Consider the following 21,340-nt stretch of genomic DNA (forward strand, 5'->3'; position numbering starts at 1 on the left):
GAATTGATGTTGTGGTAGCAGTATTATGAGTGTTGTACTAGAGAGTGTCTCAAATGGCCGAGGGTACAAATACCCAAAAAGAGATTCTCCCTTAGTAGGTGTGGTACAAAATTATTGATATCACAAGGAACCTGACACTTCTGAATGCCCTTAGTGTAGAGTTGCTACTTTTCTGGATTGAGAGTAGCACGTTGAGTTGATCACAGCACTCAAAAATAAACTGAATCTTGGTGATCAAGTAAGAGTGGCCTCCTCGATGCCACACTAATGAGAACAAATTATACCAAAAATAATATATAGACAGATGGATATTTGTTACTTTATTTGTCCCAAGAGTGAATTTTAGCATTTTATAAAAGCAAAAGAATTGTTATAGCAAACAACAACAATGCTCTTCAAATATACACAAAGAATTACAAAAAGAAGAAAACCTTTGACTTCACTAAAGATACAAGACCGGTCACATTGAGGCATTATAAAGGTGCATTGACGTAGGCATGAAGGAGCCCCAGCTATACTTCTGCTGTATAATCTGTTGGCTGAAAGTACTTAATGATAGTGTGTCAGAGAAAGGATATGCACCATTGCTCATAGGAGGAGAACTATACATAGAAATGCCTTTAGCTTGATAGAATAAAATTAATCTTAAAATATTCTTATTTTGCATGATAAATCACTTTGCTTTGCTGAAGTCTGTTTCTGCCATGAGGTTCAAAATCCAGATGGGCATAAGTGAGCAAATCACTGTTCCCCTGAAAACAGAGAAATCAGTTAGGAAAAAATAGTCACTTAATTTGATTAAAAAATTATTTCTTTTTTAGTATGTTAATTAAATAAATTGGCATTATGCACTCACTTTAAATTACAAAGAGCATTTATAACAACCATCCTTTCTCAAATCAATGCATTCCTCAAAGCTACATCCAATATTCCATTGTTTTATGTATACCCTTTCCAGCTTAAAAAAGTATTCACTTCAGCTTTCTTAATGTTGACATTCAATGACATTTGTAAATTGAAACCCACTCAGCTAAATTTAGAAGTGTGGGAGATCTGAGCCTTTCCTGGCAGCACCGGGTGCAACTTCTGCTAGGCTGCCATTTAAGGAAAAACATCAATTCAGAGAATGGAGTCTTTAAAACACTGCAATTAAAGTGAAGGGAATAAAAGTCAATTAACAGCAAAAATTGGTCCCTAGTGAAGAAAGTGGAAGGAAGGAAAACCAGCAGGCACTCCAACTCACCAGGATCGGAGTTGGACACCCCTGGATTAGAGCATCTCCTTGGCTTCATCCAGTGTCTATCACATGATACATCCATCAAACAGCTTTGTGAATATGCCTAATCCAAGAACAGGGCCATGTGGATCTAAGTCTGTCTTGACAGTAATCGCTTCAAGGCAGGAACCAGTTTTTGATGGGTCAACAGTTAATCATAAGCTATACTAATTTATACTAATTTGGGTGGAGTGGTGGCTCTGAGGCTAGGGATTTGCACTGTCAATCGGAAGGTTTGCTGGTTCGAATCCCATAAATGCCAAAAGTGACTCTACTTCGTTGGGCCCTTGAGCAAGGCCCTTAACTTGCAATTGCTTCAACCTGGGTATGACATTAATCTGCATCCAGCCCTGTTAGTAGGCCCTTCAACCTGCAGGGAAAAACCTGGGCGTTGGTGGTAGAATTGGCACTCCAGCCACCATAAAAAAAACCTCACACTGGTTCCATTCCATCTGAACTTGTGTGGTGCTGAGGTGTCACCCACCACATGGCTGCACTCGGGACCTAATCTGGATCCTGAGTTGGTTTGTCATGTGGTGGTTGGGGCAATGCACTGTATCCTAACCTCTCTCTCTTTCTCTATACTAATGTACCCTCCCATCCTCACTTATACTCAGCGAAGAAAAAATCACTAAATAACCTAAGCTATATGTCTTTAGGATGTGGAAGGTTTGACACCTGGGAAAAATGTCAATTTGGCTCGCATTTGAACTCGGGTCCCTGAAACTATGAGGCAGTACCGCAAATCACTGCACCAGCATAGTACCAATCAAATAACCCATCTGTCCTTTTTCTGCATCTGCTTTGTCTCAAATCAGGATCTCAGAAGCAATGTATATAAGAATGACTACCAGACTTGAAAAATACTGGTGGCCCTTGATGTTAGAATGGTTAGGAGAAAAAAAAATGTGTTCTCTTAAGAACATGCGTGTATTATAGTGTACTGTTATTTGTGTTTTGCAGTGGGGTTTTTTTGTATTTGTTGATGTAACAAAGAGATAAATTAGTAACTATGCCGCCTACCAGAAAAGCTTAAGTTGTAACTGATCAAACAAGTGTCATTTTCGGCAAGGGGTGTTCTCAAACGGTTAGCGTTATATTATAACAACAAGAGACCTGTAGGGTGACTGACCTGTCAAGTCACATTATATGTATACAGAATGGAGGAAGAAGAAAAAACTGAAGGTGAGATACTCATGGGATCAGAGATTATTTTTTAATGAAACCATTGCATTTCTTATTACTTTATTGAATGGCTGTTATCAATATTTATTAGGCACCAAAATATATTTTATGATAGTAAAATACTACTGATTGATCATAAACAGAATTATAATTGATGTACTTTCTCATCCCCACCAAAATAAAATTCCAGCTAAGCCCTGTTCATTAGACCTAAATTAATGGGCCAGTAAATAGGTTTACAAGATTTATTATCAATGATTTAATTACTAATAATAAAAGGTTGTGCTGTATCTTGGATTGTTGCTCACAGAGTAGGATACATAATGAAACATTACTTCATGAAATGATCTTAACCACTTTTGGAAATTCATCATATTTAAGAAAAGAATATTTCTGAGAAAATGGAAAGTTGTTGACTTTGTTCAAATTCTGTAAATGTTATACCGATTTACACAGAAGCACTTGGTGAACAGCAGGGGCCTCATGTATAACGCCGTGCGTAGAACTTGCACTATAACATGGCGTAAGCACAAAAGCCGAAATGTGCTTACGCAAAGAAAAATCCAGATGCAGGAATCTGTGCGTACTCCAACTTCCACGTTTTTCCGCTACATAAATCCCAATCAGCGTGAAAACTAACGCTCGTGCACGCGCATTATGTAACGCCCCAATTCGTCTCAGAATTACGCCTCTTTGAATATGCAAATCAATATAAATCACCCTTAAGCTCAGCCTTCTGTGAAAAGACAATGGGAAAAGAACGGGGGAAAATATAAGAATTTCAGCGAATACCAAGTGGAGGCAAAGGAAAAACATACTATTTGTTCAAATAAGCCGTGGTATAATCAACAAAAGGAAGTTGATCGAGTGACATAGCGTGTTGGAGAAACTTGAAAACTCACGTTCACAAAATCGCACAGTGCCGGAAATAAAAAAGAAGTCACATATCAAAGTCGCCGTGAAAAGAAGAGTTGTAAGCCCACTGTCTGAGTGTCATATGAAAGCTTATTAGGGTACAGAGGAAAAAAGGCACACGGTGGGGAAAAAGCACGAAATGTCAACTTTAATCTCGACATTTCCACTTTAATCACATAGTTTGTTTTGTCATTAAAGTAGAACATCATAAAATTCATCTTAAAATCGTTTAATAACCAGTTTCTCAAATCACATCGTAATTAAAGTAGCACGTTAAATGCTTTGTTTTGTATTTGATCTTCTATGTGCTCTATGTGTGTGAATCACTACTTGCGTCTTAAACCGGCTCTCTTCCTCCAACTGGACACAGAATCCATTACATTCATGATATTACAGCTCTCTGAATAACTAAAATAATGAGCTGTATACGTGATGTCATTTTCATGATGATAGGAGTTAAAGCACGTTATTAAACATGTTTCACTTCGATGAAATAATTTATTGCAGCAGTACTCGGGGGCGGCTTTAGGCTTGTGATGGCACTGGGCAGAGGAAGAATCGGTGGCTCCTTCGCCCGCCAATGTCAATATGGTATCTTATGCACAGTGGATGGCCACGTCCGTTGCAGACACTGCATAGCCGCCTCGTGCTCATGACACAAGCATTTAACTTTTGCTGAAATTTGTCGCTGCGTTTTTAGCTGTGTTGTTATTTTCTGTTTCTGTTTTATATTCAATATATATTGGCATGGCCGCCACTGCAGTCAGTGCTTTTCTTTCCCCAAATACCCAATCACCACACAATCAGCTCTGTAATAGAAATTAAGTCATCTGTAAGCTTAGCGCCGATTCTTCAAAACGTTTAAGGAACATTGAAATATCTTCGTAGTACATGTTTAATTATTCTATCCTTCACGCCAGTCCCAGTGAAGAATATAGATTATTTAAATGAAATTAAAGTTTTATCTGTTTAATATAATAAACATATTTTGCTGCATTTCACCTTAAAAATGATATCGTCATTATATGTAAATACGCGTTTTATAAAGTGGCTCAGGTTGTGCGATATTATAACTGTAGTGTAAGTTTACAGTGAGGTGATTGTACTTATAAGTACAAACAGTTCTACAAGGAGCAAATGATTAAGTGCGTTTATAGTTCTTGGGATGAAACTGTTTCTGAACCGCGAGGTCAGGAAAGGCTTTGAAACGTTTTGCCGTGGCTGAGGCAGCGTGTGCTTGATGCTGTATACCGATAATTCTCTTTCCGATCAGCTGCTGCTGTGATTCACACTCAGATACAGTGATATAAATACTCTGAGTGGTGCAGTGAGAGGAATATGGAAAAAGATGATCCGCTGTGGCAACTCCTAACGGGAAGAAGAAGAAGGTGCAGTGAGTGTAATAACGCTAAAGCAGTTATGGTATTTGGAATACTATGGCTATTCCCTGGACCATTATATTGTTACAAGTTAATTACAATCAGATGCGTTACACTAATAAACAATATGAAGTTAGTTTCAGTGTATTTATAAAGCCGCGTCAGGAAAATAAGGTGTAATCACACAGGAACAGTAGCATTGCTTTGACGCTGGGTGCCGACAGTCTGCAAAACCGAGCGGAGAACTTGCGTACAACAAGGTATGAGGTACCGTGGAAAAGTGCGCGGCTTTACGCCAAGTGTAGGTTTTATACATCGCGATTTGAATGTGGAAAAGTTCTTACGCAACATTTCTGTGTGTACGCACCGTTTATACATGAGGCCCCAGGACTTTACAAAAATACATAATAGTAGTCAAAGCTCCCAAGGTTAAATAATATAAATACGCTTTGTCATTAATCATTTAAACTGCTGACAATAAAGTTCCAAAACCTTTAGGCTGGGTGATTGGGTACCCAGTGATTCATTTCACATTGACTGCTGTTTTATGTAAGACATTGAGCTTTGCTTTACTTTTATAAACATGGGCAAGTCATGTAGCTGGGATTCAAATTTTATTTTCTATTCTGCTTCTTCTTTGCAGTACCCAGTAACATATGTAAATCTTTGGACGCTGCTTTGTTGTCTGACTTGTTTTATGTAGGTGACCATCCATTCACTACTGAACCCACTTAATGCAGTCCGGGGTCTCAGGAGCACAGCCCCCTGCTGGTAACATCAGGTACATGGCAAAAACCAACCCTCGAATGAGTGCTATTTCAATTTAAGGCACACTCTTGTACACACACCCATATTCATTTATACTAGCCAGTCCAGTTTCAAACAGAAAATCAAATAGCCTTATGATGCTTGGATCGCTAGTTAAACCGAACCATGTGGACGGAAAATAGAGGTAAGATAGACTGCACTTGGTCAGTTATCCAAGTATACATTGCACATCTGGTATTTGATTATATGTTAATAAGTTTAAAAAGTCCATGGAAAATCTATATCTATTCATTATAAGATAAAGTATTATCCTAGTAGTACCATATATCCAAGATTTGCTTGTTTTATGGACCACACAAGTAAATATATTTGTGTATCTAAATTTAGGAAATGGTGTTCTTGTTTAATACAAATTCAAGTACATGTAAAATAAAAAAGGCAACCTCTATGATTCTGAAAGAAATAAAAATTTTTACTTTACCTTTGAATCTCTAGATGAGAGTTTCCTTTTTCTTTCCTCACTGTTTTCTGCAATCACTGAATATACAAGCACAGCCAAATTAGACATTTAATAATATATGCATACATTCCCAAATTCAAAATCATTCTTTAAATCCAGTTCAGGGTTGTGGGGAGTACTGCCAACGTGGAGTGCAAATAGGCAAAAAAAAAAAAAAATGGAGAAGTTGCCCATCCATCACATGGCTCACATACAGACCAGTTTAGAGTTGCTTAAAAACCTAACGTGTATGTCTGCGGGGTTCTGGGACGAAAACTAACATACAAACTGGTTCAACACACATCTGCAGAATTTGAACCTGGTTTTATGGAGATTGTGTGACAGTAGCTTTAGTCACTCCACCACCATGCCTCCCACATTTAATAATGGAATATTAGTTTGAATTTTTGCATATAACTGCATTTTCAGTACCTCTGTAATCAGTCAATACAAAGCTGGCAAACCAAACGAGCAACAACAGGCCAACTGCTGCCCCAGTGAAAAATGCAAACTCTGCAAAGCAGGACCCTGAAATGAAATAGTAGTCCATTAGTACACTTCAACAAATGAATAACCTATTGAAAAATGTACACTTCTAATTAATACATTTTCAATGGATGACATCGTGCTGGTGCCTTACACTTGCTCATGACCTGCTGGTAAATTACTCCGAACCCAGAAATAATGATTTTAATTTAAAAATAAATGAAAGTTTTTAAGACTTGTTTCAAGTAGGAGAAGATCCCATGATAAATGACGAAATGATCTTTAAAATTTGGCAAATCCATCTCTACATTTATAAGCATTCCTTGTAGTCCTTCCTCCACATGTACAACTGTTTCTCTGACCAGTGAATGTTGAAAAAAGAAACAACATGTTGTGGCGAGTGGCTGGGACTGCTACCCAGCTGGGACGCCCAGGAGAACCAGAAGAGGGCTTGCACCTCCTCCAGACCACAAGGGGACGACCGCCCTGGTGGCTTTGGGGACCATGGGTAGAGAGCTTGGAAGCTCAACCCTGTAGGGGCCCGAGGTTCCTGCCAGGGGGCACCCCAATGCCTAGAGAGCCCTGGACCTGAGCACTTCTGCCACACCCAGAAGTGCTGGGGGGACGAGGATCAGGGACACCCGGAGTGCTTCTGCCACACAGGGGTGTGACGGCAGAAGATTGCTGGAGGACACCTGGAGCACATCTGGGTGGCTATAAAAGGGGCCGCCTCCCTCCATTCGGGGGCTGGAGTCAGGAGAGAAGGAGACGAGGTCTTGGAGAGGAGGAGTGGAGGCAGCCTAAAGAAGCAAAAAAAGAAGAAAGTGTGAGACCTGGACTTTGGAGAGTCTTGGGGGTTGTGTGGCACTTTAATTGTAAATATGGCTGTAAATAAACGTGTGGTGGTGCTCAATAACATGTCTGCCTGTCAGTATCCGGGGCTTAGTCCACAATGTTTAAGGATTCCTAATCACAGTTTGAACTCTGCTTACATCAGTTACAATTCAAAAAATTAAAACATCACATTTTGTAACCTATTTCTAAATCCTGAGATCCAGAAATGATTATTGAATTTTTCAAAACTTTTTGCCCAAAAATGATATCTTTATGAAGAAAATCAGGAACTAAATAGTTTTAGCAGTAAAATAATTTTGTTAAATTCTCACTGTGGAGGTGGATGGGAGTTTAATTCAAATCTGAAATCCTTTTCAGAATCAGAAAAAAGTGGTAAGAGATGTCTCTATCTTTTAACCCTAAAGCGCCGTTGCATTGGGGCTTGTTTTGCTTGCTCTGTCTCTGGGTATGTCAGAGGACTGGGACTGCTGGGACTGTGTGAAGTGGGTTTTAGCCTCACTTGGGGAGGCAAAAAAGGGGGGGTTAAGGGGGAGAAAGAGAGCAGGCTTGATCTATACCTAATCTATCATCTCAATCTTTATAATTATAACTATCAACGTAATAATAAGCTGCATGGCAACAACTCTTGGGGAAATAGGAAATTAAGACCTAAACTATCTCACTTCCAGTTAAGACTATAAAATGACATCAAAAACTCAGAATCAGTGTCTCCATGATGGGACAGTTAACTTCGTAAGCTGGAATGTTAAAGGCCTGAATCACGAATTAAAGAGAAAGAAAGTACTCTCTCACCTAACAGGTCTAAATGCTAAAATAGTATTTTTACAGGAAACCCACTTACTAAGCAAGGATCAGTTCCGGCTGCAAAAAGACTGGACTGGCCAAATGTTCCATTCTAGTTTTACAAAGAAAAATGAGAGGTGGGAATTCTCATACATAGAACAGTACCATTTGTAGCATCAGATGTAGTATTGGATCCTGAAGGGAGATATGTAATGGTCATGGGAGACTTATCTAACTGTAAAATGATTTTGATAAATGTTTATGCACCTAATGTTGATGATAAGGAATTTATACAAAATTTATTTGCATCCATTCCCAATCTGAACACTCATAAAGTTATAATGGCTGGGGACTTTAATTGTGTTCTAAATCCACTTTTAGATAGGACTTCCTCCACAGGGGAACGCATCTAACACCGCAAAGATAATTACAAAGTTTATAACTGATCACAACTTATCAGATCCCTGGAGGTTTTTAAACCCAAATTCAAGAACATATTCTTTCTACTCACCAGTACATCATTGCTACTCAAGGATTGATTACTTCTTTATAGACAATAACTTCTTGCCTAAGATTAAATCTTGTAAATACGATGCTATTGTTATTTCGGACCATGCACCTATGATCTTGGAGCTGAAATTACTAAGCCCCATACACTCACCCGCAGATGGCCTCAACCGCTTCTATTAGCTGACGAGAATTGTACTGAATTTATATCCAAACAAATCAAATTCTTTCTAGAGACAAATACATCTCCCGAGATCTCTGCAGGAATACTCTGGGAAACTCTTAAGGCCTTATTAAGAGGACAGATTATCTCATATCTTTCCCACAGAAATAAATCCGAGCCAAGAAAGTAGCAGAGATAAAAGCGAAATTACTAAAATAGATGAAGAACATGCCAGACTACCAAGCGAGACTCTACATAGAGGAGGCAGGCTCTACATTCAGAATTAAACCTCTTGACAACTAAAGAAACTGAACAACTAATTTACAAATCCAGACATCATTATTATGAACATGGAGAAAGCTAATAAGCTTTTAGCTCAACAAATTCACAAGCAAGAAGTGCAACGCAATCTCGGTAATCACTAACATAACGGAGATAAAATCATCGAACACAAAAATATAATGCACACTTTCAGAGACTACTATAAATCCCTATATACTACTGAGTTTAAAGAAGACAATATACAATCTAATGCATTTCTGGATACATTACAGATACCACAAATAGACGCTTTAGTGTGGAGGAACTTGATAAACCTCTGCATTATCAGAATTACTAGATGCTATAAAGTCACTCCAAGGTGGAAAAGCAGCAGGCCCTGATGGCTACCCTGCAGAGTTTTACAAGAAATTCTCCGCTCAGCTAGCTCCCTCCTATTAGCAACATTTACAGAAGCCAGAGATAACCAATCTCTTCCACAAACCTTTCCAAGCACTAATCACTGTCTTTCCAAAACAAAATAAGGACTTATTACAATGTGCATCATACAGACCAATTTCACTTCTGAATAACGACGTTAAAATACTCTCTAAAATCATAGCTAGAAGGATGGAGAAAGTGCTCCCTCGTAATATCACAAGACCAAACTGGATTTATTAGGGGCCGACACTTATCTTCAAATCTTGACGCCTGTTTAATGTAATATACTCACCAACTAAATCAAACACCCCAGAAATATTATTATCATTGGATGCAGAAAAAGCATTGACATGATTGAATGGAAATACCTTTTACTACATTGGAGAAGTTTGGGTTTGGCCGAACATTTGTGCATGGATTAAATTACTGTATACTAACCCAGAAGCTTCAGTTTGCATCAATAACATTTGCTCAGACTACTTTAAACTAGAACGTGGCACTAGACAAGGATGCCCCTGTCACCACTGCTGTTTGCAATTGCCATTGAACCACTGGCAATACATTGTCGAAATACTGATCAGATAAAGGGGATTAGCAGAGAAGGACTGGAACAGAAAATCTCATTATATGCAGATAACATGGTACTGTATATATCGGACCCAGAAAATTCTGTGCCTGCAGTCTTAGCAGCACTCACAGAATTTCAAAAGATCTCTGGTCTCAGAATTAATCTGAATAAAAGTGTACTCTTTCCAGTGAATTCTCAAGCATATAATATTAGATTAGACAACCTACCTTTTATCATTGCAGAACAGTTTAAATACCTGGGTAAACATCACAAGTAAACATAAAGCTCTTTATCAACAAAATTTCGCGTCTGCATGGAAAAAATTAAACAAGACTTGCATAGATGGTCAACCCTTCATCTCACACTAGCTGGAAGAATTAACACTGTTAAGATGAATATTCTTCCTAAGCTCCTTTTTATTTCAAAACATACCAATATACATTAATAAATCATTCTTTAAGCAATTAGATTCAACAATAACCTCATTTATTTGGAATTCAAAACATCCACGCATCAAAAGAGCGACCCTACAAAGACAAAAGGCAGAAGGCGGCATGGCTCTACCTAACTTCCAGTTTTATTACTGGGCAGCAAATATACAGGCGATAAGAACCTGGACACAAATAGAAGAACATACACAGGCATGGACCGCAATAGAAGTAAAATCCTGCAGTACTTCTTTGTATTCCTTGCTCTGTGCTCCAATAAACACACGCTATCGGCAATACACTAATAACCCAATTGTGCTCCACTCACTTAGAATCTGGAACCAATGTAGAAAGCATTTTAAGACGGAGAAGCTTCTATCTGTGGCACCCTGCAAGAGAACCACCTCTTTCAACCTTCACAAACATATGCAGTTTTAATATCTGGAAAAATTTGGAATTAACTTGCTTAGAGATCTTTATATAGACAACGTCTTTGCATCCTATGAACAATTACATTCCAAATTTAACATTCCAGCTACACATTTCTTTCACTATCTTCAAATCAGGAACTTTGTTAAACAGAACCTTCCAGATTTTCCTCATCTTGCACCCTCATCCACGCTGGAAAAATATTGCTCAATCTCAAGGAGTTAGACTCCATCTCTACAATATATAAAATCATTTTACAATCCCTTCCTTTCAAAGATCCAAGAGGACACTGGGAAAAGATCTCTCAATTAATATATCAGAAAAGGAGTGGAAAGTAGCAATGCAGAGAATTCACTGAGCTCCATATGCAAAGCATACAATTATACAACTCAAAATTATATATCGAGCACATCTGTCTCACTAAAACTCTCCAAAATGTTTCCAGGGCATGATCCAACCTGCGAACGTTGCAACCAAGTCCCAGCCTCACTGGGTCACATTTTCTGGGCCTGCACCAAATTAACATTATTCTGGACAAAATTTTTGAATTACCTTTCAGACAGCCTTGGACTCACAATCCCTCCTAACCCATTAACAGCTGTGTTTGGGGTTCTTCCAGACGGGCTTAAAGTGGAGAAAGACAAACAAGTTGTGATTGCATTCACTACACTTTTGGCACGCAGACTTATTCTGATAAACTGGAAGAACCCAAACTCTCCTCTTTAAGTCAGTGGGAAACTGATGTGTTATATTATTTGAAATTGGAAAAATCAAATACTCAGTTAGAGGATCCGTACAGACTTTTTCAAAACATGGCAGGAGCTAATCAGTAATATTTTAAAATAAGTTCATAAAGCACAGAGAATTTATTAATTTAGGTATGTTTACAAGCCTTAAATTTTAACCGTTTGCTTGCTCTCTCTCTCAGGGTGGGGATCGATCTGTTCTTAACTCAATTTTTTTTTGTAAAAACTTGATTGCTTTATATGGATTGTAATAAAATTAATAAAAAAAAAAAAAAAAAAGAATCAGAAAAAAGTGACATGAAATTTGGCAGCTCAAGGAGTGCTTTCAATGTTTCTGCTGTTTAGTGCATCATTGTCAAACTAATGTTTCTTTATTCATATCATTACTGTTATTACACATCATATTATTGTTATACACATTATTGTTTATTTTATTCTTTCAACTAAATGTTTTGTAATTACATTTAGTATTCTTAAAAAAGATTATTTAGATATGTAATATTAATATAAACATATTACATGTGTAGTGTATAAGAACTGCAATACTAAATATACTATCAACATATACCTCAGCAGAATAAAGTTACAACATATGACACTTTATTACACATAAATCTATACTGTTTAACTTAGAAAAATGAATATTGTTTGTGTTTACTGGTAATAAAAATAACCATCCTATTATAATTTCATGTATTAATGTGCATTCTTTAGATTAACACCCCCCATGCCCCTTCCGTGTTCAATAATGTACACACCTTTCATATTTATGCTGGGTTGATATGTTGCATTCCTGCTATGCCACACTGAATTCAAAGACAGCTGCACTTCACATGACAACACGGTACCAGCATACCATGTTTGCTCAGAGACTGTCAGGCGGCCTATGGCCTCATACTCTTTTGTATTTTGCCTTTGCACTTGTAGTCCAGAGTCCTGTGCTGCAACAGTACCATTAATAAACCATTTTAAGGACAGGTAGGGTGTGGAGATCTTTGTCACCAGGCAAATCAGAGTGATATGTTTTTGCTCAGCATTGTCATTTGAATCATACTGGGAGACAAAGAGAGACACATTTACTGCTGTCCTGGGATCACCTGTGAAAAGAAAGCCACATATAACTGATATAATAGCAAAATAACACAATGAGCCAGCTGCAAGAAAACTTCCTGAGTTAGCCTGCAGCTACATATTAAGTTGTTGACAAGTTAGCACAGTACTTTCAATGCATCACCTCCAGCTGTGACCTCAATTGCTGCAAAAAAGTGAGCTGGAGTTGAGCTGAACTTGTGCTTAGATGGTTCTTAGTTAGTTGTGGTTGAGCTAATTAGCATGAACTACAGAGCACTGTCCATCAATCTGGGGTGAGATGCCTTGAATCAACATTACACTAAGTACTTGCTTAATTAAATTTTTAAGTTCTTCGTTAATTAACTCCTGTTTTCCAAAAATCACTCTTAATTGAAGTGGTTCATAAACTTGCTTGTAAATTGCTGAGTTTCCTCAAAGCATTGTTGCGCCAGAAAGGTTGAAAATACTACCTTAAAATTGATTGTTAATTAACGAGGATTTCCTGAAACCCATAACTAAACTAGGGTATTTAATTTTCTTAATCTATGTGCTTCCAACCCACATGTTACTTAGTAAGTGTATAAGCTGGCTATGTCTTCCATCAACTTCAGTAACAGACTGCAAATTAAATTCATGTCCTGACAGTTCTCAGAAAATTTTCAGAACTCTTAGAATTACTAAGACATATATGTGAGAAGATATAATGTCCATGATGAAATTCATAGATATTCTTGGGTGATTATATTTCAGCAGCAGAAAGAGCACAGAGTGTACTCACAGGACTGTTACATTTTCACTGCTCTGTGGCTTACTTTGAGTTGAGTTTGTATGAGTTAATATCACTGCAGCCCAAAGCTCAAAATACCTGTAGCTGACTTAATACACAGTTGTCATTACTTGAATCAGATAACCTTCCCATAATCCTAATCTTAAACATAGTCTGGAGGTCCATAGCTAGACTCTATTGGCACCCATTGGAGTCAAATCCAACTACTTGATGCTCCAGGGTGTAGGCTCCAGGCTGCAGGGATATATGTTTGCTCTGCATACACTACACTGGACTGTGGACTAATGTACAGTACAGTATTTGCCCACTCGTGGCACAGAACTATCATTACAACCAATATAAATCACTACACTACAGTTACAGTTCCATACAGTACAACTAACACGTAACTTTTTTTTCTCCTCAGTTCAAAGAGATTTACAACGCAATATTCTATTTTCCTAGGTCCATTACTCAGGTGGCCAAGGACAGTAAGAAGTGATGGAGCTACATGGAGAAGCCAGCTCCTGGTAGCGTGGACCAAGGTGCAGACAGAGCACTTAAAGAAGCACTTTTACCATATCTCCCCACTGGTTAAGTCCATCGCTTCGGGTGTGTGGCCACAGATAAGACTCCAGTTTGGGCTCTGGCCTTGGATCAACTCATGGACTCTGATCCTAGGTGAATAGAGTGAGTGATAAAGCAGCCGGGAGCACATAGAACTGGAGAAGAACTGTGCAGTATAAAGGAGTGGCTGATGAGGGTGCAAATGAGTCGGGCCGCTGAAGAAAACCAAAGGTCCTTCAAAAGGCCATCTACTACAAACTTTTCTATAATTACATACCTTGCAACTCTCAGGTTTATTAATGATTACAATCAAACCAGACCCAAAAACAGAAGCAAAGAACAATATTTGGAAGCAAAGTGAAGCTAACAGACATTTTTTTCATTACAAATATGAATAGTGAGAACAATTTTGATAAGTAATCCAATACTGTATGTTTGGTAATATAATATTTGCATTGCAATGTTACCACAAAGTATCACACATTGGCGCCAAACTGTCATAAATACTGGGGTGAAAAAAAATCATTAGTTGCAACATAAATAGTAATAATGCAATTTGGCTGCATTAAAATGATTAACAAAGGCAGCATTTATTGTTTGTGTTCAGAGATTGCACATTGGTATCGCAATATTTAGTAGCTGAGACCCACAATCAGGCTTTTGTTTACATGAATTATTAAAAATTTTGACATGTCTGAGAAGCCTCAGGGCTAATGAGTAAGTCTGGTGTTAATCGACCTGCCGGGCTTACTTCAGCCAGTTTCAGTTCCACTAAAGAAGATTAGGCCAAGTTGCTCTTTGTTACTTAATAACTTACTTGCACAAGACTAAGGATGAAGCTTTGTGTAGTGTTGTGGCCTACGAGTTCATGGAACTCCAGTCTGATAAGAAACAAAACCTCTGAGAGATTTCTGACATTGGTTAATATTGCTGCATTATTAATACTTTACGTATCTGTTAATACTCAGGTATTCAACACACTAGTACTATTAACTTGTAAAGAAATGTATTATGAGTGTAAAGCAATTTTAGTTAAATATTGCTATAAGTTTCAAGCGAAAAATGTATAGATTTAGTACGTAATGTCGATATCAGTTCTCCTATTTTCATGATCCTTCTAATGCGATTTTGAGATTAGGCCATGTAAAGTGAAGGTTCATTAGACCTCTTGTTTGTCACCTCTAGATGGCAGCAAATGTTGCTCATTAGGATTCGTTAAGTGTGAGAATAGGCTTGTGTGGGGCTGCGGACTCTGAATGAAGGTCTGAAGCAAGATGGAGCGCAAGGTTACTGTGACCACGGCTGGAACTCAAGGCAGTCAGATACTTGAAGTCATTGCGGCTGACCAATGTGATGTTTACTTTCAGATGTAAACCTACAGTACAAATGACAACTATATTATAAGTGTTGTGTCAAAAATGAGGATGTAAAAATTTAACCGAAAAGATATTAAACGTAGTCAGTTTGTTTTTTGTATAAGAATGTTAACTACAACAATGATAAGACCCTTGTGGTGGCTGCTGTCCGAGTCCCGGGTCTGATTGCTGGCATACACTGACTGTTGTTGTCGTTATTATTATTTTTATAATTGGTCGGAATTGCAAATAAAAATACATCGAAATACAAGAAACTGATTAAATATTCATCATTTGGAGAATAACTCAACACTTCTGATTTATGTTACTGAGAAACGTATTATGTTTTTGATAAGTTTTCAAAATGACCGCAGATCATAAAGTGACAGTTGACAAATGTGTGCGACTAGCTGCGGATTGGTTTACTGGAATTACTGGCTGTTTTAGCTAATCTTCAACCCTCATACTACCGCCCCGGTTCTTTCATGTTTCTGGTATATGCCCTTTTAAACATTATTATTCATTTTAACAATAAGCTTGTTCTAAAAGAACAACCAGGGACTATATATGGAGAAAATAGGATGGCGTTTGTATTGTTTATTACTTTTTCCTTACATTACGTTCGAGAAAGACAGATGTGTAGCAAATTAATAAAGCTTAAGTTTCGGGAAAATTTACGAACTCTGCGCCTAAGTAACAATTGTAAAACAAGCGGGCGCACATTGTGCCTGTTTTACTCTTTTAATAACTTCTGAATTAAAGTATGATTATTAAAACTGGTTTAAGAAAATTGACATATTATTTATAACTGAAACGACGACTCTGATGTTATTCCCATATAATAATTTCTTGTATTTTAAGTAAAAATGTACTGAAAAAAATTCTTTTAAGACTAAACAGCAAAACAATCGAATAAATCATTGTTTATGCTCTACGCATATCTGTGTACATATACACTGAATGGGATCACGGCTTTACAGATTGAAGACATTTCTGAGGCAGGTAATTCCAAGCGTACATTTTGCATTTGTTCCAATAATCTATGGTTTCTTAATCTGTACACACTAATGACTAGCTTTGTTAGAACTTTGCCTTGTGTGATTTGGCAAGAACCAGTTTTGGGTGGCGCACGTATGATGACAATCACGACAATATAAATTTTCATAATTTCTTTTGAGTAGAATAACGGCTTGCATTTGAGGGTCTTTCTTTCTTTCTTTCTTTCTATTTTATTCTCGCCAGTGAGGGTGTTCTGCCGTGGACTACCCTTCAGTCCATGATCTTCACGCCTTGTGGTCCCGATAAACGCTGACTTTTCCCCAATCATTTACTGTATTTGGTTTAGCGGTTCAGAAATGGAATAAGCGTATAAACCATTACATGCATATTTTACATTTTGGTCTTCTTTTATATGTAGGCCTAGTTTTTTTTTTATTTTGCTTTGCCAAGATTGTGTCAATGGTTTGTTTCCTAACTATGTCCAGTGCATTTTGTGTAATAGGCTCGACAGCGGACTTATTGAATGGAACGGTGGGAAAAAGATGTTATAATTTTGGTTAACTTTCAAAAATAATAATCCTATACCAGTGAATCGTCTCATGCATTTTAAAGTGTCGCTGTCTTATCAATTGCAGATTACATCCCGAGTACTTAAAATCAAGTTTAAGAGCTGGAAAATCGATATTTTCTTTTGGTTTCACTAGGGATGATTTTTAAACTTACCTCCCACAACAAGCAAGACTCCTTTGTCTGGAAATTTGAGGTAGCTACCCATGTGCTCTGAGCAATAGTATTCACCAGAGTCGTTATTCTGAGCATCATGGACGGCTAAATCAACAGATTTTTCATCTAATTTGGTAATTTTGTATTTACAAGAATGAGCTGGACTGCATTCACTGGAGGTATTCAGCACCACCATCGTCCCGTCCACGGTCTTCTTAAAGAAGCGAACCCAGTAGCTCGTGTGAGCTGAGATGGTCTCGGTGAAGCGGCAGCTAATATGGGCCGTGTCTCCTTCATTAACGAACAGGACTGGTCTGTGTGCAGTCGCCCAAAATAGGATTTCAAAAGATAAAAAAAAATTACAGTTTGCAGAAATCTATCTTTAAGGTAGATACAACATATATATCTTTATACTGTTTCTACTATTCCATTATCTAGTAAAGTAACACGTCAGCAGAGTACCGTGTACAGAAAATTATATTTTAGTAATAAAATCCATACATGTAGGCAGACCACTAGGCTAGGCATCCTGAATTATTAATAAATAAGTCAAAACAACGCAGTTGTTTTACCTGAAGGAGAAAACAAACTGAGGAAGATGACAACAATCATTGTTCGTCGTCTTTCTCGGGAGTTTTGCTATAGAATAAGTAATGCTAAAAGAGATTCGAATTAAGGGAAAGCTATAGGGCTGGACCTTTTTTTACTGCTCTCATAATCACACAATTTCCGTTTTCCGAGATGCTCGTACGTGAATATAAAAAGCGCTGCAGCATTGTGCGAGGAGCTGAAGAGCTGAAGGGAAGTCAGCCTCTTCATCCACCTTGAGGCCATTCCCTTCAACTATCAGTGTTTACCTGCGTTTCGTCATAACCTTTGTGTTTAATGGTTCATTTTTCAGATCATTTACATCTTAAAATCTCGTGTTATGTCAATAACATACAATCGACAAGGGTTTTGGAAATGCTTCCTCAACCTCAAACAAAACGTATAGGATCACTCTTTAAAGTCCTGGTTCGTTAATAGCATTTTACAAAATAAAGGTGCCAGAGTGGTTCTTCAGAACGATGACCCAATAAAGAACCATTAAATCATATTAAAGAATAATTATTTTTTACATTGTACTGGGTTGTGGTCCCTTGGTTGATAAAGAACGGTTGCATTCTTTGTGCATGAAATTAGTTCTTTGGGCTTTGAAAAGATTCCGAATGTGTGGAAAAATAAGAAAACTGTAACAGGTAGCACTTATTGTTATCAACAAGTCTTACCTTAGTCCAGTTAAGGGCTAGTATAAGACCAGCGGGTATAGCGGAGGGGAGACAGAGTCTGCTGCCTGTCATTTGTTAAAACATGTTTCTGTTGCTAATTGCTTGCTTATCTTTTCTTTTAGTTTCAGCTGCTTTACTGCTGCGGTATTGTTTTGCTTCTTGTTTTTCTGAGTTTTAAAGATTATTTTATGTTATTTATTTTTCTGCCGATGATTTTATATTTCAATCTTGTATGTGAACTCAGTGCAAGATTGTGCTTGGGAGATTCAGTTGTTGGGTTTATTCTTTTATTTTCACATATGTGTATTTTGCTTAATTTTGATATCACTTATATGTAGATATAAAAATAAAATCGTGAGCCGTTGTTATTTTATAAATATGCTCTTGTCTATTCATGATTATTTATGGAGCTTCTTACTCCTCTAAAGAAATGAAGGAACATTCGCGAGAATAGCTATTTAGAAAACGAAAAATGGTTCCCCTATGTTGGTGCTCTTTGGCACCTCTAATTTTTTAAGATTATAGTATACTTCAATATACAGTGAATACATTTTGAGCAATATATATATATATATATATATATATATATATATATATATATATATATATATATATATATATATATATATATAGGTTGTTCTTGCACTATTGCTTGTTGTATGCATTTTTCCCATTGTACTCGTCATGATCAGGGTTATAAATAATCGTATGTTGTACTCCTGCACTCATTTTGTTCTTTCGTTCACTTAAAAGGGACCTGCTCTGGACAGAATGATTACTTAATTCTAAACCCACCGTGTCACACAGCAGTCTAGCAGGAACAGAACAAGAATACTTGAACTCGCTCTGCGTTATCACGTGTAGAGTCCTTTTAAAATCGAGAACCATTGTTATTTTATAATAACTATTATAGCTTCTTACTGCTGTAAAGTAATGAAGGAACCTTCACGAGAATGGCTCTTTAGAGAACGAAAAATCGTTCCCCTATGTCGTTGTTCTTTGGCACCGTTTATTTTTTTAAGAGTTTAGTATACTACAATATACAGTGGATACATTTTGAGCAATCGAATGAAAAATGAATACTGATTTTTAAAAGCGCATTCTGTTTTAGTCTAATTATAAAGTCGGTATCAGTGGTTACTCGAGCGAAGCGTTTTAACTTCTCAGAGCAACTTTAATGTTCAGAAAGATATCACATTTTAATTAAATTCTAACTGTAAGAACGCTCGGTTGTTATTGGTTCCTTATGTTAAAGTAGTAATACTTTAAATTATCACTAAAGCTTGGCATACATTACTTTTCTGCAATCACAAAAAAGCTAAATGTCGAGCGACGTGAGTAGTGACAGTCGGAATTAATTTACTGAAAAGGCTGCTGCTGTGTAGCATGCGACAGAATCGTTATTATGTATTATCACAATTGACGAGTTTTCTTTCGTTATTAGGTATGATCTAAAAGTTTTACGAGTTTTTCAATCTATCTAATTAATGTAAAATAAATTGTTGTGCAGTTTAAGGGTAGTTTCTTCTGCTGGCTTTTTAAAAGATTTGTATCCATTTCTTCACCCCTGGTGTGGGTCCGTTAACCTGCGTGCTCTCGAATGACCTGATGTGATGGGCGCAGGAGGCAGCTCTGCACTGGACAGGACGCCACTCAGGCACGTAATACTCTTATACTGAGTCGCTTTGGGCCGAGTTAAAAACACTAAATGAACAAAACCTGCCAACAACGTTAGAACGCGCAGACAGCAAATTGACGGAGGAAACCTGAGCTTGTTACAATAACACAAATACCTTGGCTACTCAGGAAAACCGCTTTAAGAAAACCAAGTATACTTACGCTGTACACCAAGTTTTATATTTGTTAGCGGCATCTAAAATTTAACCTGCTTATGAAATACCTGTTGAGTATTACATTTATGTTATTCTTATTACACGCAACTCCATTTATCGGACAACAGTAACAAATAAAATATTCGAAACGTAAATTGAGAAACATAACGTAGTGCAGTGCCTTGCAAAAGTATTTAAACTCATAAACAAGTGTCTACATTTGCTGAATAACAGGTGATAGTTTCCATCCATCCATCCATTACCCAACCCGCTATACAGTATCCTAACTACAGGGTCACGGGGGTCTGCTGGAGCCAATCCCAGCCAACACAGGGCGCAAGGCAGAAGTGATAGTTTGCTCGCTGTTATCTATTCAAACTACCGAAAATAATTTATTTTTTCTGATATTGTTTTATATTAGAAAAATCTTTAAATGAAAGAAAAGTTCTGCTTGTTCAAACGTTCAATTGCACAATATCACACAGAGCAGAAATTCAATTGTAGGACTGGTAATTCGGTAAAAGTATTGGTCGAGGAAATATGTATTCATCCACATTGGACAGTTATTTGAACCTAAAAATACCGCGCTGCTATATCGAAAGTCTACTAAAAAGGAGAATTGTTCTTTAGATATTTGAATCATGAAGAAAACGAAGACGAAGGTACAGTCAGTATTTTACTGGTCAGCTTGTCATCTTCGCAGAAACTGCTGAGACTCGTGCGTTAGTTATCCTAACAAGTTGTATTCTACCGTCTGATCTCTTCAGGGCCGCTGTAAGACCTTTAGGGGCTCTAGCACTTGAAAGATTTTGGTGCCCCCATATATATATACAGGGTAAGCTGCACTCACTCCCAGTGGACGACTGAATGGGACAGCCGACATGGCCAAGACAAGAACGATCACATGAGCCTCGGCGGACCGTGTGGCAGTTACCAGATTCTAATTTTCTTGTAGTCCCATTATTAATACATGTCATTAATCTCCATTATTACCATTTAATTATTATTTATATGCATGTAATTTTGTAATATAATATAGGAGCCCCTTTTTGTGGTTCAGTTGCACCCTTTGC

The 21,340-nt window shown here is 37.5% G+C and overlaps 1 protein-coding gene across 1 annotated transcript; it reads right to left on the reverse strand.

Annotated features, from left to right (window-relative positions):
- Positions 1-314: 314 nt before the first annotated feature.
- Positions 315-17,812, reverse strand: LOC120537995 (M1-specific T cell receptor beta chain-like). Its single transcript, XM_039767327.1, has 6 exons — positions 17,740-17,812; positions 17,168-17,481; positions 12,445-12,783; positions 6,455-6,550; positions 6,005-6,060; positions 315-752 (listed from the first exon to the last, which is right to left on the reverse strand). The coding sequence occupies exons 2-6, from the start codon at positions 17,361-17,363 to the stop codon at positions 657-659; spliced, it is 783 nt and encodes a 260-aa protein (XP_039623261.1). The 5' UTR covers positions 17,364-17,481; positions 17,740-17,812; the 3' UTR covers positions 315-656.
- Between the last annotated feature and the right edge of the window lie 3,528 nt (positions 17,813-21,340).

Source organism: Polypterus senegalus, chromosome 1 (genome assembly GCF_016835505.1).
Source record: "Polypterus senegalus isolate Bchr_013 chromosome 1, ASM1683550v1, whole genome shotgun sequence".
NCBI classification, from domain to species: domain Eukaryota; kingdom Metazoa; phylum Chordata; class Cladistia; order Polypteriformes; family Polypteridae; genus Polypterus; species Polypterus senegalus.